This window comes from Vulpes vulpes, chromosome 11 (assembly GCF_048418805.1).
Source record: "Vulpes vulpes isolate BD-2025 chromosome 11, VulVul3, whole genome shotgun sequence".
NCBI classification, from domain to species: domain Eukaryota; kingdom Metazoa; phylum Chordata; class Mammalia; order Carnivora; family Canidae; genus Vulpes; species Vulpes vulpes.
The window spans coordinates 29423967-29442649 of NC_132790.1; the positions used below are offsets into that span (position 1 = coordinate 29423967).

General features: G+C 54.4%; 2 protein-coding genes across 5 annotated transcripts in view; one reads left to right on the plus strand and one right to left on the minus strand.

Annotated features, from left to right (window-relative positions):
- Positions 1-6434, plus strand: part of USP35 (ubiquitin specific peptidase 35) — a 52797-nt gene extending 46363 nt beyond the window's left edge. Inside the window, exons 8-11 of the mRNA XM_072726003.1 lie at positions 1522-1615; positions 2526-2632; positions 3164-4424; positions 5281-6434. Of these exons, the coding sequence (XP_072582104.1) occupies positions 1522-1615; positions 2526-2632; positions 3164-4424; positions 5281-5448 (1630 nt within the window). The 3' untranslated portion in view covers positions 5449-6434. The remainder of the gene's footprint in view (positions 1-1521; positions 1616-2525; positions 2633-3163; positions 4425-5280) is intronic.
- Positions 6435-7189: 755 nt separating this feature from the next.
- The window catches only part of GAB2 (GRB2 associated binding protein 2), a 193974-nt gene continuing 182480 nt past the window's right edge, over positions 7190-18683 (minus strand). For 2 of the 4 annotated variants that reach the window (XR_011995143.1, XR_011995144.1), the window contains exons 4-11: positions 16900-17492; positions 15559-15653; positions 14225-14489; positions 12850-12940; positions 12515-12617; positions 10957-11082; positions 8081-10361; positions 7190-8036 (exon numbers count right to left, since the gene is read on the minus strand). Coding sequence is in view for 2 of the 4 variants with exons in the window: in XM_072726006.1 (XP_072582107.1) it covers positions 10218-10361; positions 10957-11082; positions 12515-12617; positions 12850-12940; positions 14225-14489; positions 15559-15653; positions 16900-17492 (1417 nt within the window). In the remaining 2 variants the exon portion in view is untranslated. Of the gene's footprint in view, positions 10362-10956; positions 11083-12514; positions 12618-12849; positions 12941-14224; positions 14490-15558; positions 15654-16899; positions 17493-18683 lie in introns of all 4 variants that reach the window. The other 2 variants (XM_072726006.1, XM_072726007.1) reach the window with 1 other exon arrangement.

Genomic DNA, 18683 nt, shown 5'->3' on the forward strand with positions numbered 1-18683 from the left:
TGGCTTGTCTTTTAATTCTCAGGATATTTTATCTCCCAGAACAGAAGATTTTATTGTTAAGGAAACCCAGCTTATCAATTATTTTCACAGATATTCTCTTTGGTGTTATATCTAAAAAGGTACCACCATACCAGAGGTTCAGAGGTCATTGAGGTTTTCTCCTGTGTTGCCTTCTGAAAATTTTATAATTCTACATTTTATATTTAGCTCTCTGATCCATTTTGAGTTAATTTTTTTGTGATGAGTGTGAGGTGTGTCTAGGTGTATGTGTTTTTAATGTGGATGTCCAAATGTTTCAGCACCATTTGTTGATGATACTGTCTTTTGCTTCATTGTTTTGCCTTTGCTCCTTTGTCAAAGGTCAGTTGACTATATTTTTGGGGTTGACTATTTCTGGGCTCTCTGTTATATTCTATTGATCCACTTTACTCTTCTTTCATCAACACCATACTTAGACAGCTTTTTTAGAAAGTAACAGTGCAGGTACTCTTTGCCGTGGCTTATGGTGTGACCTCAAGTAGGTTTCTCGTCTCTGAGCTTCAGGTCCAGGAAGGGGAGGTTGGAGCTAATCTTTAGCACTTCCTAATGTGTGTGCTTCTCAGACCTGGTGAAGGTCTAGTTATTCCAGTTGATAGTCTGCTGCAGACTGTTAAATTTTGTGAAATATAGTCAAACGACTTATCAGAAGAATGACCAAGTGTTTATATGGTCATAGTGAGGTCGGAGTGCTGTACATGTTCTGGACTGCTCACTCGTTCCTGAACCTAAACTTTGTGACAGATGGCTAGGTAGACCACATTTTGGTAATGCTGTTCTTCGCCGTGGGCTCAGGTTGGAAAGATGCCTGACTTGGCCCTGCAGAGCTGCTTGTGAGAACAGGAGCTAAGGTGAGGCCTGGGAAGAATTAGCTTGTTCCAAGCAACACGGGTGTCAGCAGGGGCTCCTTCCTGTCTCTCACAGGATCAGACCCCATTGCTGGGAGCCAGTCTGTCCCTGCCATGTCCTCTTTGTTCAGCACATTCTTCACACTGACCCCTGCCTCCCTCATTCAAAGGCAAGGGAACCACTCTGGGTTGGCTGTAGGGCCATGGTGCGGGGGCCCTGAGAATAGACTTGGAGGGTCAAGGTTGGAGCAAGGCCTGCTGCTCCGAGTGGGTCTGAACACCATTTCCCAGGGAAAGAAGAGATGGGTATGAATGGCTGCAGTGGCTGGTGATGCTGATAGACGCGTACATGCCAGAGAGTTCCAGCCTTAAAATTTGGAGATTGTGGGACCTCAGCATGTTTGAATCTTTGAATCTTAGAGTCATGGGCTGTCTGAACTGGAATGAACTGCAGGGGTCACTTCATTGTCCAGGCTGTGTTCCCCTGTTCTTCTTCCCTGGCCTTTGGCCCAGGCTTGAGCTTTAAGTGGCCGTTCTGCCTTTAGGCTGGATGCTCTCGTTGCCTGTGCTGTGGGTGAGTAAAGAGGCTCCTTGGATGCCCTTGGCTTACCCTGGATGCTTTTGCTTTATTTTGAAGCTTCAGACACTGTGTACTCCGATTGACTGAGAACAACTCACAGCCTCTTATGACCAAGCTGCAGTGGCTCTTTGCCTTCCTGGAGCATAGCCAGGTGAGTGCAAGGGAAGTTGGGGTCTGAGGACAGGAGGCTCTGGTCTGGCACCCTTCCATTCCCAGGGACCTGTCTGCATCTGGCTATAGGGCCCTCCTTCCTGGTGTAAGGAAGCTCCAGTTGGGGCTGGCATGGGTTCATGGCTGATTTAGTGCCTTATGGGCTGGGAGAGGGTATATCTCCTTGAGTCCCCTCTGTGTCCCGATGCCCAGATCTCTCCCGTCAGTGATTTACACCCTTGCATTAGGTGTTGCTTTGCTCATCTGTCATTTTTGAGCACTTGCATTGCTCGGCACCCTGAGGGCTTTGTTTGTTTTGTTCAATGTCTCTGCCCTCATGGAACCTAAAACCCTTGGCCACAGAGTATTATGCAAGGCCCCGTGGGGGCCACGGAGATGAGTAAGCAGCAGTTCTTGCCTTCATGGAGCTCATAGTCTGGTGGGAAGGTGGATCTGCAGATAACAATTGTAATGCTTGAACAGAGGGAAATGCAGTGTTGTGTGCGTGCAGGGGAGGGGAAAGCTGATTATGATGGGGGTGGGAACACCTCATGGAACAGGTATCCATGCATCTGGGTCTTGAGTTCTTTAAGCTTTTGAGGAGGAAAGGTGTTCTAGGCAGAGGATATGGCAATGAATAAGAGTCTGGAAAGAAATGGGAGGTGTGTTGGGGAAGAGCAGATTCTAGAGGATGGATTCATCTTCATGAACCTAATGCTAGGCTCATGGGCTACATGGACTTGGTGGGATAAGATGGGTCAGGGACAACTAGGAGGGTGAGGATGTTAGGGAAGACACTAGGAAGCGTGGGACAGACAGTCCCCAGATACCCTCTGGCGTAGCATGCAGCAGAGCTGGTTAGTGAGTGGCCCTCTGCTCCTGACCCTGCCTCTCACCTGCCTTGGTTCTAGCGGCCTGCCATCTCTCCAGAAAACTTCCTTTCTGCATCCTGGACACCCTGGTTCAGCCCCGGCACCCAGCAGGACTGCTCAGAGTACCTGAAGTACCTGCTGGATCGGTAAGGGAGGTCAGACCCAGCTCTGTGGGGGGGCTTCAGAGCTGGACAGGGGCTCCTGTGAGAAAGCTCATCTGTCTGGCTGTATTGCCTCTCCCTGGAAAGCATTTGGGAAAGGCACGGAGATGTGTGTCATGAGGGGTAGGCAGGGGCTGCATGTGAGGGAAGTCCCGGAGATCCTGATCTGCGCCGTGACTGGGGAGGGGTTAGTGCATGTGTACCCATGTGCTGTGCTTACCTGAGTGTGCATGTGTGCACGTTCAGCACAGCTCTGGGGGCACGTGCATGTAGATAGGGCGCATCTTCACGTGGCAGGGTTGTGTGCCTGCACGAAGGTGGTATGTGGCACGTGTGTTTGGCTTGTGAGTGCATTTGCATGGACATCATTTTGCACATGTATGTGTAGACTGTATGCATACCCACACACACACGGGTGAAGGTGTGGCCCCCAGATAAGATAGATGGCACCATCAGGCCTGAGCACTGGGAATGGATCCGTGCATATGTGTGAAGGCCCTGTGCTCTCTGCTCCAGGCTACACGAAGAGGAGAAAACTGGGACAAGGATCTGCCAAAAGCTCAAGCAGTCCAGCTCACCCTCCCCTCCCGAGGAGCCTCCCAGCCCCAGTCCCACCTCTGTGGAGAAGATGTTCGGAGGCAAGATCGTGACTCGGATACGCTGTCTCCGCTGCCTCAATGTCTCCTCTAGAGAGGAGGCCTTCACAGACCTGTCCCTTGCATTCCCCCCTACTGAGCGCTGTCGCCGCCGCCGCCTGGGCTCAGTGATGCTCCCTGCAGAGGATGTCGGGGTCCAGGACCCCCCCCCACCATCCCAAGCCCAGGTTCCAAGCAGGGTGGGTCCTCGGAGGCAAAGGAAACATTGTGTCACAGGGGATGCCCCTGCTACTGTCCTGGACATTGAAAGCCTGGGCCCCCAGGGACCTGGGACACAGAGCAGTGGGGAGGAGAAGGTGGAGAGGGAGGAGGAAGCACAGGAGGAGGAAAGGACCCGGGAGGAGGAGGAGGAGGAAGAGGAGAAGAAGGAAAAAGAGAAGGAGAAGGAGGAGGAGGAGGAAGAAAAGGCAGAGAAGGAGAAAGAGGTCGAGACCACGAAGGAGAAAGAAGAGGACAGCTCGGGGCTGGGGTCCCACCGGGGTGCCGCCCCCGCCGCAGAGGGCTCCCGCTCTGTCCTGGACCTGGTCAACTATTTCCTTTCCCCCGAGAGGCTGACGGCGGAGAACCGCTACTACTGCGAGCCCTGTGCCTCGCTGCAGGATGCCGAGAAGGCGGTGGAGCTGAGCCAGGGGCCACGCTACCTCATCCTGACCCTGCTGCGCTTCTCCTTCGACCTGCGCACCATGCGGCGTCGCAAGATCCTGGACGACGTCTCCATCCCCTTGCTGCTGCGCCTGCCGCTGGCGGGGGGCCGCGGCCAGGCCTACGACCTCTGCAGCGTGGTCGTGCACTCGGGAGTGTCCTCCGAGAGCGGCCACTACTACTGCTATGCCCGCGAGGGCGCTGCCCGCCCGGCCCCCTCTCTGGGCGCTGCCGACAGGCCCGAGCCTGAGAACCAGTGGTATCTGTTCAACGACACTCGGGTGTCCTTCTCCTCCTTCGAGTCTGTCAGCAACGTCACCTCCTTCTTCCCCAAGGACACGGCCTATGTGCTTTTTTACCGGCAGCGGCCTGGGGAGGTGCCCGAGGCTGAGCCCAGCTCCCCCAGAGGCCGGACGGAGCCCACCCTCCACAAAGACTTGATGGAGGCCATTTCCAAAGACAACATCCTGTACCTGCAGGTGAGCGGACCCACTGGGCCTCTCAGTGATCTCCCGGGGTGGGGGGCTGTCCAGGCCTGCGCAGCCGCCGGCTTAGCTCTGAGCTAGCAACTCTGTGTCTGTCTCCTCCTCGTTCTGCTACCCTTTCACTGGCCACTTCATGCTGGGACTGTTGGTGGACTAGACAGACGTAACCCTTACTGCAGAGGAACAGACGTTCCGTAATTACCAGTTGTTCATTAATACTTGTCCTGAGTGTGTGAAGGGGCACCATGGGGTTGGGTGGTGAAGTCCGGGCTTCCAGCGGGACCCAGGGGCCCCCCCTGCCCAGAACCTCCTCTCTGACCTGCAGCGTAGTCACACCAGGACCGTGGACAGCAGTGCCTGGAGTTGGCGTGTGTGGGGGGACACCAGGCCTGCTTTTTCATTTCTGCTGGGCTGTCCAGGCAGAGGTGGGGCTGCGGATAAGGAGCCTCTGTGAGGCTGGCCTGAGGGGCAGTGAGCTGCACAGCCGTGTCAGGACACCAGAGTGGCCCCTGTGTGGTGTGGTGTGATCCTTGTAGTCCCTGCCCCTCCTGCTCCCTGGTGCCACGTCAGGCCCTTGTCAGTTATTAAGTCTTGCGAGGGGCTGGGAGTTTCTATGGGAAGAATGAGCTTGAAGAGTAGATACGAGGTAGAAGGATGGGTGCACCCCAGCCATCCTCCCACGGGCTGGCACACCCAGAGGGCAGAAGCTGTGGCTCCTCTGTGCCATGAGAGACGCTCAGAAATGCTGTGCTGGGTGGCACTGGGGTGGGGGTGCGGGCCAGCGAAGGGAAGACTCTGGTTTCAGAGCCTGAATTTTAAGCTTCCTTCCCCACCCACATGTGTGTTCTAGGAGCAGGAGAAGGAGGCACGAAGCAGGGCGGCCTACATCTCTGCACTCCCCGCGTCCCCGCACTGGGGCAGGGGCTTCGACGAAGACAAGGATGAGGACGAAGGCTCTCCGGGCGGCTGCAATCCCGCAGGTGGCAACGGTGGTGACTTCCACAGACTGGTCTTCTAACATGGAGCCTGCCCCAGCCTGCTCCCACCCGTGGGGGTGCCCCCGCCAGCCTCAGGGGAGGCCCTAACCCTTTCCTTCTGGGGCCTGGGTGGGGACTGAGGCAGAGGCACTTTGCCCAGTGGGGTCTGAGGGGGGCTGTGGAGGCAGGTCCAGCCCTGAAGACAGGCCTTTCCAAGGGCAGGATAGGTGGAGAGGAAGCTTCTGGGATGCCGGCCCTCAGCCTGAAGGGTGTGCAGAGACTCAGATTCAGAGGTGAGAGCCGAGCCAAGCCGCTGACACTGGGATCAGCCCCATTAAGATTTTACACCCAAGTGTCCTGGTCAACTTGAAGCAGCTTCCACGGACACTCTCTGGGCCTTGTCCCCTGTGTTCCCCCACTGGCTACCTGACGGGGTGGAACTCCACAGCTCTAGTGTTTTGCCATCAAGTAGCATTTCCCTCCTAGCTCCTTTCAGACAATCCTGTTGCTCTCTAGTAGAAAAAGCAGAGCAGGATCTGGGGCCTGTGTGTCAGATGTGTGGCCACCTTCTGGGCTCTCTGAAGGGGTTTCAGAGGTACCTGCACCCTCGGTACTTCGAGAGGAGAGTAGGTGGGAAGCAGCCTGGCCGGGATCAGATACTGTCAATGCAGAGAGGGGAGGACAGCCCCCCCACACACCGCGGGAGACCCTTAATCCTCAAACCCCATCTCCCCTCGCCTGCCTCAGTGCCTGAGATGCCACCATTTGCACCCCCTTTCTGGTTAAGATAGAGACTCCTTATTTTACTGCGAATATGTTTGTGTTTCTCATGAAGCCATTGTCCGTCCTGAGGAAAGCTGGCTGGCTCAGCTCATCAGTTGGCATTAGAGCGGTGGCCCAGTGGCCGGTGGGGGTGGTTTGGTGAGGAGCAGATACTGACCTCATTGTGCCCTGACACTGCTGTACCCTTCTACATGGAGAGAAGAGACTCAGGGTCTCAACCGGAAATAAAAATAGGTTCTCCGAAGCTTTTAAAGAGGTCATTCTTCCTGCCTCAGTGGCTGTGAGGTCAGCCATGCCCTCTGTTTCTTGCCGTGTCTGGACAGTGAGGCGGGTACACCCCATGTTAAAGGTGAGGACTGGGAGGACCCAGAGGGCAGAGCACTCTCATTCTGAGAGGCAGGCGCCCAGGCTCAGGGCTGCCCGATGGGAGAGTGTCAGGGGGACTCCCCAGAACTGGATACCGGCGCTCCCACATTCCTTCTTTCTGCCCTGGGAGAACCTGGCCGGGGTGTGGCCCCTCCTGGGACAGACTTGGGCAGGAAGCAACCCCCCTGGGCGCCATCCCATGGCTGGAGCTTGTGAGGCACGCAGGAGCCCTTTCCACCAAGCCTGTACATCTGGGGGAGCAAAGCAGGTGGGGGGCAGGCAGCAAGGCAGTGGTGTTGGGCCGGGGGCTGCAAGGGCTGCAGGGGGAGGAGTTGGGTTTCGGCCCAACTGTCATAGACCCTGTCCAGCTCAGCTCTCTACACCCCGCGTGCCTTCTAAGATGAATGGGCAGAAGGTACAATTTCCACATCCTATATCAGGAACACAAATCCCGAGGTAAGGGGGATCCACCCTTGCTCCCAGTGGGGAGAAGAGCCTGGTTACTTCCTATTAAAATGAAAGGGCACAGCCTGGGGCCCTGCCGGAAGTGCGTGTTTAAGCCCATGTGAATGTGCAGGTGGGTTCCCCGCCCACCCCAGCCCCTTAGACGACACAGGCTCCAGCAGCCTTCTCTGGTCACTTCTAATGGACTTTATTGTTGTCCCGCTCCGACACCACAGTAAAAAGGGACCTGCAAGCTCCAGGCCTGTACCATGTGTCACCACAGCAAAAACAGGACCCACTGCAACACGTTCCCACCCCCACCCCAGACCTACTCACAGGATAAATACATGTTACAAATTTTTTTTAAAAGAAAACAGAATAAATTAATAACTTAAGTGATTAGGCACCAACAGTGATTTGAAAAATTAAATGTCAATTTTAAATGGTATCACAGGGCGAGAACCTAAGACTGGGCTGCTGGCCCATTTTCTCCCCGACATATAGACAATTCTGTGCGAAAGGATGCTAGATTTCAAGACACGTATAACCAACACACAAGAATACACACCACCAACTATCACATGACAGCCTGACTCTCAAGGGGGCCCCCCCAGCGGGCAGGCAGAGACCTTGGAAGGTCCCACAATGTCGGCCCCCTCACAATGTGAGGAGGAGGGAGCTTCAGCGCTCAGGTGCCCGCCCCCCCCCCCCCCCACACACACACACAGGTTGCAGACGAAGTGCTAACTTGCCTCTGTCCTGTCTGCATCCAGAGCTCTTGTCAAGGGGGGGTGGGGGGACCAGCCAGGGCTTGGGGCCAGCCCTTGTTCCACTCACTCCAGAATGGGAAGGGTTGTGCTTCTTGAAGGGTTTCAAAAGGTCAGGCTCGGGGAGGGGACTGGGTTAACTAATGCTCTGGGTGCTGCCCATCCCTGGTGAGCCAGACCCTCAGGAGAGAGGGACTTCTGCCCACCAGCTCAGCCTCCGCACGGAGGCCACAGAGCCCACCTAACCCCCCTTTCACAGGTGTTGGCTCCTGCGGGCCCAGGCACCGTGAGTCCTCACAGGAGCCACGTCGGCTGGGAAGGCAGCCCTGGTCTGGGGTTTCTGCCCCTGCCAGGCCACCAGGGAGCGGGGGGGGGGGGGGGGGGACCTTGATCAGTTTTTAAAACTGACCTGACCACCGAGTAGTTTGAAGCCTGTGAGCCTGTCTCTACCTCTAATAGGCCAGTTTCCTCGCGCTTCCTTCCACCTCCACCCTAAGTGCTTGGGAGCTGCAGGAATCAAAAGCTGGAACGAGACCTCCTTGGGACATTAGATTTGAACACACTTTCTAAAGACTCCAACCAGTTTCATTCACCTTGTGGAACGTTCAAGAAGTGCGGACACTCTCGGGGTGTACTGGGGCTGGGGGTGGCACCAAAGCTTGGCCCCAGAGACCCTTCTGAGAGGTCCTTAAAGGGACATGATGTCGACCACTGCCCTCAGCCCCAGTCCTTCCTCCACTGGACCCCAGCCCGCTCTCCTTCCCTGGAAAACCACTCCATCTTCCTGCCTCTAAGGCCCATCTCAGCATCTCCTTTCCCCAGACCCCACCTTCCCCTGATCTGCACCAACTTCCTAAGCAGCCTCACTTCCGGTCTCTCTCAGCCATCACCAACATCCCATGCCCCTACCTTCTCAAGTGCACGGGCACACGGATTAATTACTAATTAATTTCCGTGTTCCCAGAACGGGGCCCCGGCAGCCACTACTAAATGCTCGTTGAGTTGAGCTCAGCTGATTGCGAGAGGGCTACTGTCGAGAAAATCATCTCTGCCAGAGTGCGGCTTTGGAGATGACATGGCCAGGTGTGTGCTCTGAGGAGCCCAAAGGCGAGCTGTAGTCCCCTCCCTCAGACGTGCTGGGGAGGGTTTTTTTGGTTGAAGGATGGTGGTCTGTTCACCCCAGGGTTGGATGAAACCCCTGCAACCCTGGAGGATTTGGGCAAGAACCATCAACGTAAGAGATTCGACCCCCCCCCCCCCCCAGTACAAAGTGCCTGGTGGGGGAGGGCGCAGCTGAGGTGATGACCCTGCCCCAGATCTGAGTCCAACCAGGGAGCAGCAGATGTAAGATGAGCTGGGAAAACACGGTGGGCTCCTGGGAGCACACTCTTCCTGGCAGAAGCCCTGGCCCTCTCCCTCCACTGGGCCGCACTGCTTTCCCCGCCATCCCTCATGCTCACTGCTCCTTCACTTTCCCATCCAGCCTCCAGCCTGTAGCCCCAGGTGCCGCCAGGCCGCCTCCATGGTCTCTATCCTGCCTCCCGCCCATTGATTATCTGCCTGCGCCCCAGCTGCCTGTCTCGCAGACACGCACTTCCCGCACCCTCCGCACCACAGCCCTACAACCCTCCAGTCCACCTGCACTGCCTGCCCTCGGCACCCGCCTCCCGACTGCACCTACATCACCTAGCCCAGCCGCCTCTGGCGGGGTGCGCCCTGGAGGAGGGCCTGTATGCTCCATAGTTCTGGGGGCCCTGGTCACCCCCGCTCCTGGTTTGTGGGTACCCATCCCCCTCCTGCTTCTTTCAACCTCCAACAGCTACACTGTGATGGGAGGGGGGAGCACTGCCCAGATCGCCCCCCTTGTGCACCTGGGACCTCTTTCCTGTGTCCCTCAAGACCATCGCTAACCTTCTCAACTCCCATCTTCCAGGCCTTGCCTCTCCCCTACCAAGAATGCCAAGGAGGAATAAGTCCATGTCCACTTTGGTCTGCTGGTCCTGGGCTCCCTGGGTCAGCGAGACGACGTGGCATCTTCTGGGATTGAAGGAGAGGTAGCCCAGTAGCTGGAGGGAAGGGGGCCGTGACGGGATGTTAGGTGTGGAATCTGGCTCAGAACCCCAGCCCCTCTCCACGCCTAGTAGGTATTCTGGTCTAAAGGACAGGAAGAGGCTGAAGGATGCTTTTTGGCAATAGCTCTAACTAAGGTGGGTAGAGGCATGGCCATTACTGATAAAAATCGAAGGTGGGCCCCAGTGGGCAGAGGGAGTCCTCAATCAGGCCCTCGCCTCTCAGGAGAAGGGTTCAGGGTCCCTGACATCAAGTGCTTTGAAGGCCAGAGTGGCAGAGTAGAGGGCGCAACGGGAGGGGAGAAGGGGGCGGGTAGATGGGAGGAGCCAGCTTTGGAGACGCTGCCTCCGGGCCCCTCCCCAGGCTCAGGGGCCACTGCGTCACAGCTTAGCGCCCTTGGAAGGTTCTGAGGACTGCCGCACATCTGTCCACTCCTGCATGGTGTTCTGCAGGGCCTGTGTTTTCTCCTTGTCCACCTGAACGTAGTCCACCTTCTCATCGGAAGTGACAGATGACGTGGATGGCTGAGGACAGAATGAGGAGGTGGCTGTGAGTTATCAGTAAGGTGGGGGGCAGGTGTGGGGGCTCTTTCTGAGCTGCCTCAGGAGCCTGTGTCCTGTTTCTGAAAGTGGCTATTAAAGCCCAAACTGCATCATCTTCCTGGCTTTGCAACAGCCTTGGTCAACTCCTGAGTTCCCAGCTCCAAGGGGACCCAGGCTTTCATCTCTGCCTCCACCCACCTCCCTGTGAAGGATTTGCTGGGTGCCAACAAGAGCCAGTCAGAGGGGAGCACTCGCAGTGCCCCGCTGTCTAGACTGGCCCAAAGGCAGTTGAGGCCCCTAGACAGTGATCTCGAAGAGAAGCTCAGGCCTGGGACAAGGGATTCCTGAGTCTCGGATCTGTCACTGATTCATTCTGTAACCCTGAGTGGGCCATGGCTCCTGGGGTAGCTCCATTTGCTCATTTGCACAAGGAGGAGGGACTGGCTGGGAAGGTCCGACAGACCTCGAGGCCTGTGCGTTGAGAGGAGGCATGTGAGCCCTGTAAGAACCACACTAACTGAAAAGTGGTCAAGCGGTACGAGGCCGAGTGCTCAGACACCCCCACCCCACCCCGTACCTTGCGGTGGGGGCTGGGGGAGCTTGGCTGGAAATCCAGGGCCAGGTAATCAACACTGCCCGTGCTCTTCTTCGGGGCTGGACTGTTGGTGCCACTGGGAATGGGAGACGCAGACACTGGATTTTGCTATGACAGAGGAGGGAAAAACCATTAGTACGTTTAGGAAACGGACTAACCCTTGGAAAAACAGACACTTCTGGGAGTGTGTTGGGCCACGGACTTCCAGGTTCTCATGAAACCCTTGTAACAATCCTGGGATGGAGGTAGGATTACTATTCTTGTTTTTTATTCTTATTTTTTAAAGCAAAAACTGTGGTTCAGAGAAGTGAGCTGACTTGCCTTGGGGTGTAGAGCCAGTGAGCAGGGATGGGAAACCAGATCTGTTTTCAGACTCCCAAACCTGTGGTGTCCTGCTGTACATTTCCGTTATGCCCGGTGCTGGAAAGTCTCGGTTGCACCAAACCTGCTTCTCTGCACCTCCCTTCCCTGGCCTCCAGTGGGGCAGTCACATGGAAGCACCTCTTCAAGGGATACACTCTAGGTCCTGTCTCCATCCAGGCATCAAGACCAACTTGTCTAGAATTTTCCAGCACTCCTATTCTGATGTGAATGGCAACAGTCCTATGTTCTGTTTTTCGGCTGCTTATTGTTGGGTTGGTTCCTTCTTTCATTATTGATGCAGCAACTACCAGGTGCTGGGCGGCTACTCCCTCTTCTTTTTCTTTCTTTTTTTATTTATTTATTCATGAGAGAGACAGAGAGAAAGAGAGAGGGGCAGAGACACAGGCAGAGGGAGAAGCAGGCTCCATGCAGGGAGCCCGACGTGGGACTTGATCCCTGGTCTCCAGGATCACACCCTGGGCTGCAGGCAGAGCTAAATTGCTGAGCCACTGGGCTGCCCAGCTACTCCCTTTTCAATGGAAATCTCAAGGAAGAAACTCATGTGCTGATTGTATTTATACCTCTCTCATGGCCTCTGCCACCGCGCGCTGTGTTACATGTGCCCCCACCACTGAGGACATAACTCAATAAATGCTTACACTCACATTCTTGCTTGTGGTCATGGGAATAGCACAGTAAGAAATGAAGAGGTCTTTTATAACTTTGAAGGCTGCTCTAATCATTCTCTATAGGCTCCCAGTGATGATTCTAAGGCACCCATCTAAGTGGCCCCCTGTGGTCCCCAGGGAAAGTCCAAACTCCCTAAGTCAGTATTTCGGGTCATTTGTGATCTGGATCCAGCCCAGCTTCCACCTGCAGCCCTAGCAAAATATGCCTCCTCCTCCTGTACATGCCCGCCTCCATCTGCCCCAGCCTGGTCTGACTGCCCATCCTGCCAGTGTGTCCCCACGGCACTGCCTCTCCACCATGTCACAGTCGTGAGAGGCAGGCCTCCATGGCCCTTTCCACCTGTGGCCTGCTTGGGCCTCTGATGACAGCTCCACAGTGCTTGACCCACGTGTGTGTGAGAAGGATTGCAGAAGCAAAGGAATTACAACCAGTGGGGACCTGAGGTGGCCCCTGGGTGCTCTGGTGGGAGTCACACCCGTGGACTCACCATAGGGACGTAGTTCTCTTCGCTGTCTCCGGAGTCCGTGCTGGTGATGCTCTGGGTGGAGATGGGGCGGCAGTACTGGGAAGGGCTGCAGTTGAAGGTGTGGCTGTGGGGAGAGAAGACAGTGAACTCAGGCTCCTCACACCCGCCCTCGGAGCACCACTCTCCACTGTCAGATCTGATACGGGCCAGGTGCAGTCAATGCCTCCTCACAGACAAGGACACCAAGCACCAAGAGACCGCTCAGTTACTGACAGCATTTGTGTCAGGACGCAGCTCTCCCACCTCAGCCCTGACAACCCTGTTCCAAGCTCCCACTTCCCCACATGGACACTCACATGGCCCTAGACCAAGACTTGGTAACAGGTGACTTGAAGGGGAGCTCATCGATGACAGTGTTGTTTCTCAGGTCAAGTGGTGTTGGCTTTACTGGAGCAGGAAGAGAAAGTCAAATGCTCAGCCACAGATGATAATGCCCCCCCCCCCCCCCCCACACACACACGTAACACACAAGTATATTCATAGAGGCATTTGTATTCCCACTTTTACACAGGGAAACTGAGGTCTAGCAGGTTCTGTGATCTCTGCCTCTGTTGACAGGCTTTGATGTCACAGCTTCAGATTCTGAATGGTATGTTCTTTCCAAGCATTTTCTGGAATAATTGTATTTTCAGAATCCAAAATGGGGACACAGAGTCTGACAACAGATTGTTCTCCCAGATGTGTGACTATATATAAAAACAAGAGACGATAATTGAAGTGGAGAAGGTCACGATGCCTATCCCTGCCACTCCTGGACCAGGGCTGTTGAGCCTGCAGTGGAGGAAGATCAAGGCCCTAAAGGCTTCATTTCAAATTCAAATCTGAATTCTCTGTTGATCAGACCTAGGGGTTGGGGGTGCTCATCCTGCCTGATCACTCTACTTCTCCCTTTGAATTCCTGCCCCAGGCCCCGGCCCGCAGCCAGTCCCTAGGGAGGCCCAGCGGACCTGGAGTTCGAACTGCAGCACTGCTTCCTGGTCTAAGTGCAGGGGGCATGGGTCTAACTTTCCTGAACACCTACTGCGTGGCAGAGGCAGTGTCCTAGACGCTTTCTTCCTCAATAAACCCTAAATAAACCTATGCCCATTTCACAGGTTAAAAAACCTGAGAAACTGAAGTGATTTATCCAAGGTCCCACCCTAGGAGGTGCTGAGTAAGGATTCTAACACACAGGTACCTGGTTTGAGAGCTCACGCCTTTCTATCAGGGCGTAGCATACCTTCTAGTAGACCACTCTGTCCGTTCCGGCCTGGCCCCACTCTAAACTCACCCCGTGTCTTCCAGAAGCATGTTAGACCTCACAAGGCACGTTTAGACACATCATCTGTGTTCTTCAGTGCTCTGTGAGGCAAGTATTCATGTTTCTCAGATGAGAACCAAGGCTCAAACACAGAATGGTTTGCTTCTAATCCCGGGTGGCAGAGCCGGAACCTGACTATGTCCTGTCCTTCTGATGTCTACCTGCACTCCTGCCCATCCAGGCCACTCCAGCTGCCAGTCCCTAGGCTGCTGGGCCACTGGAGTGAATCTGAGTGTGCGTGCACGTGTGTGAGAGTTTGGGGTGCTTAGGCTCCAGAGGCTAACACTTCCCTGCAAGGAAAGTTCCCTACATGAATGCAAACAGTTCCTGTACCCCATCCAGACATGGGACAGGGGAAAGAGGAGACTTACCTTTCCGGTCAGGCTTGAGGTTGCGGTTGACAGGGGGTGGCTGGATCTCGCTCCCTCGGCTGGAGCCCCGGTGCATAGAAAGGGCTGTGGAGGGGTAGCTAAGTCCCTCGAAGTGATGGGGTCCTGGACTCATGGGGATGTAGACACTCTGGGAATTGTCACCTGCTCGCTCTGTGGCCAGCAGGGTGGAGGACCCCGGATTCATGGGCACGTAGTTGTCCTCAGAATTGGAGCTCTCTGAGCGGCCCACAACTGTTTTCCCTGGCTGGGAGGGAGAGGAGGAAATACAGCAGTAACTAACAAGCAGCAGGAAGGCGGGGAGAATCTGTATGCAGGGCGAGGAGAGTTATATCGGGGTCAGCTGCCCTGGGAAGCTACTAAGGCAGGCCCTGAGAAACCCAAGCAAGGAAGCACAGGGGGAGGCAGAGAGAAACAAGGTCTGTGGGTCCCTTCTAGTTTTGGTGATCCCTTGGGGCCCACCTGAAGTTTACAATAATCCTCTAGTATAAAATACCCCTGGTGGCTGGGCCCACAAGGATTTCTGGGGGCCTGACCAGGCTGGGGGTGGCACAGGCCACGGATGGCATGGGTTTGATTTAGGACCCGCACCTCACCTCAGGGGTTAGCATTAGCAGGTTGGCATCTGAAGCCTGAGCAGGGCAGGGAGCCCTGGAGAAGCCTCAGCCCTGGCTAGTGGGGTGGGCCAGCATGTTCCCCTAGTCCAGCTTTCAGGGTGATCACCAGCTGCAGGTGGACCTGCCACCAAGTTGTAGAATACAGTCACCCTGGCCACAGCCTTGCTCCAGCTCCTGCCCTGTCTGTCCACACATCCAAGGAAGCTGCCTCTGCTTTGGTTACCCAATTTTGGTCATCCCAGTAGGCGTGATGCCAGGCTCTAACTGGCTTGGAGAGCATGGTCAGCCCCTTGCAGAGGGCAGCCTGGGATTCTGAACACCGGATTTCTGCCACCAAGACTGCCTCTGAGCACCGCCCCTACTGGGAGTCCCACACCGCGGCCCTCCTCCGGGTGGAGCCTCAGGGAGAAAGCATGCTGCCTCAGTTCCCCATCCCAGAGCCTGGGTCCTCTGCATTCTAGACCCGTTCGACTAACCTACCAACGTGGAGAGCCTTGTGGTCTAGCTCCCCTCTCTTCTTCACCCCAGACCCCAGTGGTATCTTACTTTCTGAAAACCCAACCCAGGCATCTGGACGGAGACCAGAAACTAGGCAGGGGCCTAAGAGGGAGATGCCATCACTCTGTACTTTTCACTCTCTGGGGTGTGACCTTTAATCACCTGGGCTGGCCTGAGGACCCCTGGCTCACCCCCACTCACCAGGAAAGCACTGACCGCATCACTCATGGACTCGGCAGACCGGCCGGCACTGTCTCCACCACGCTGGGGGTACTCATAGGACTCACAGGAAGAAGCTAGGAGAGAGGAGAGAAGATCCATGTGCTAATACTTCCCCAAACCCTCAGCAGTGTTGCTCAGGGTCTGATAGATACTCCAGAAGACGCTACTCTCAACCCCAACTGATAAAGTATTACTTTTATCACTTCATTCCTCAGTTTGAAACTTCCTCCCAGGCTCCTAGTTCTGCCTCCAGTGTTGGCATCTACGGAGGATCCCTCTGTAATTACTCTTCCCTTGTACCCCTCTCTCCTCTAACTCCTATGGCACTCAACGCCTGTCCCACCCATCCCTGCCAGAGCTTATACAAACACGACAGGAATACTGACACTTGACTAATTTACATATATTGGTTTTATTTTTCCAACTAGATGTGAGCTCTCTGAAGGGTAAGGACATGTTTCATGTATGTCGGGATCATTTCAATTCCAAAGCACAAGGTCACTGATCCAATAGTTGATGGACTGAAAGAGTACTGAGCCAAGACTCAGGTCCCAGGTCCCAGTCCCATCTCTGCCCCTGACTGACTCTGCAACCCTGAATATGTCTCTTAACCATGGGCCTCGTGTGAAATGGACACAACGAGGATCTCTCTGTCCCACCACACTCTCAGGGTCACTACATGACTTAGACAACAGAATGGGTAGGAGCAGACTTTGCGAGCTATACTTCATGAAGCAAAATGAAAGGAATTAATATTACTGTACTTTTTCATCAAACAGAGGAGGCTTATCAAGGTTGGAACTTGCTCAGGGGAAATTAGTGACAATAAATTTATACACTTCAGAGAGAAGTCCAGATTTAAGCCAAAGAGATTCATTTGTGGCTTAGAAAATATTTAGTAGCTTAAAATTTGTTTTAATAGTCTGCTAGTTCACATAGGTTTGGCTCCAGTTCGAACTGGTCCTCTCAGTTTATTTTTTCAGTCTTTGGTTTGATTTATATAAAAATGAATCAAATGCTAGGATTTGGACTTCCAAACCCATAAGAAGCTGTGTTGTGGTTAACCGAGAATATTCTTTCTCCCTGAGTAGAACAGCAATCCCTCTCAGGCTGGGTCTGCTACACTCTTGCACCGTGGGCATGTGCTGACAGCCTCCGGTGCTGGAGGACCAGCTAGTACCAGGTTTGGGTACCAGATGCCTCCGAGTATCAGTGACCCGGGTGGGCCTCATGTCTCCTTGGCACGGATGACCCAGGACTGGCAAATTACTGAGCGCTCCCAAGCTGCCCCTCAGGGTCACAGCTGGGGCTTATACCAACCTCGGTGCAGTCGGCTGTTGTCCATGGCTGGGAGGGTGTTGCGCCTGGGGATGGTGGCCGCGGCAGAGACAGATCTGCTGCTTTCGCTGATTGGAGGTCTCTGTTGAGGGCTGCCCCACCGAGGAGTTTCTGCCTGACTTGGCTTCGGAGGCCGGGGCGGGGGAGCTATGGCCGATTCCCCAGGAGTGGCCACCGCCATGGCATTGTGGTTCTTGTCCAGCGTGAATGTCCTAGGGATCTGGTAGGCTGAGAGCGGGGTGGCTGGCACTTCCATATTGTCCACCAGGAGGTCCCCGAACTCCCGACACAGGGTGTTGCTGGGTGTCTTGAAGGTGTATACATCCTCGTTATCTGTCTCAGAGCCGGTGAGGCTGCCCTTGGTGTGGCCGTGGGAGGCCAGGCTCCGGGGCAGGTCGTAGGTACTGTCTCTGAATTCCGTATTGTGCCGGCTCGGCTTGGGGAGGCTATAGAAGCCATGGACTTGACCACTGACCCCGTTGACGCAGTGTCCGTTGCCCTGGGCAAGTTTCTGTACAGCTGTGTCACTCCTCATGAGAAAGGAGGCCCTGGTGCCCTGAGAGAAGCTGGCACTCCTGAGAGAGAGAAGAAGGGGAAGAAGGATGGAACAGGTTAGAGGGGGCCAGGACTGCCCACCCAGGGAGGCAAGCTGGCATGTTCAAAGCCCCATGTGGCTGGTTGGTGTAAAAAACCAGGCCAAGGAGGCCGGCAGGCCTGAGCTTTATCTTGGTTTACTAGCTGTGTGACATTGCACGAGCCACTTTCTCTTTCCGAGTTTTAGTTAATGCATTTGCAAAAACGGTGATAAAAAACATACTTTGAATGTTGTTTAGAAATGAGACTCCAGTATATCCAATATATAGATGTTCAATCAGTGTTAGCCTTTATCTTCCCTCACCCCCAGAGAGCTGTGATTAGCAGACGTTGCCCTCACCCCTCACCCCTCCAAATAAACAAGCACAGCAGCCATAGCACCTGCCTGTTCGTTGCTCTAGGTACCACAGAATGTACACGTTTGTACATGAAGGCTGTGAGACAGTGGAAAGAACCTTTGAACTGGTGTCCCAAGCTAGCAACTGGCTCATTTTACCCGAGCGTCAGTTTCCCCACTGTAAAATAAATTAGCTACCAGCTGTGGATGTTGTAAGTTGTAAAGAGCTGTTCAAATGTAAACTATACATTTATTTTCTGTCTGGTATTATGGTTTGTTGAGACACAGGTAGCAGGGGGAAATATCTCTTTCCAGAAGACTAAAATTTTATAGGAAAAATATTTTCCTGTTTGGGGGCACGTGGGTGGCTAAGTGGTTGACCGTCTACCTTTGGCTCAAGGCGTGATCCCACATCGGGCTCCCTACAGGGAGCCTGCTTCTCCCTCTGCCTATGTCTCTGCCTCTCTCTGTGCCTCTCATGAATAAATAAAATCTTTAAAAAAATGGTTTCCTGTTTGGGAACTATGTTATAGACAGAAAAAGTTTTGATTATTACTGTTTTAAAATGTAGATTTTTGGGAAATAAGGCAAGACTCAAGAGTAAAAAAAGACCCGGGACTGGAAGGATTTGTGTGAGCTCCATTACCACTACGAACATCTCTATGACCTTCACTCAGTCCCCACCAGAAGGCATGGCCTGATGGGACTCATTGGCTCTCTGGGGTTCATCTGGCTTTGAAGCTCCAGAAGTCACTGGCCTTATGAACGTGGTTTTCAAACTGGATTCTGTGTTGTGTGTAGGTAGGTGCTGTGGAAGGTGAGGTTCTGAGCAACT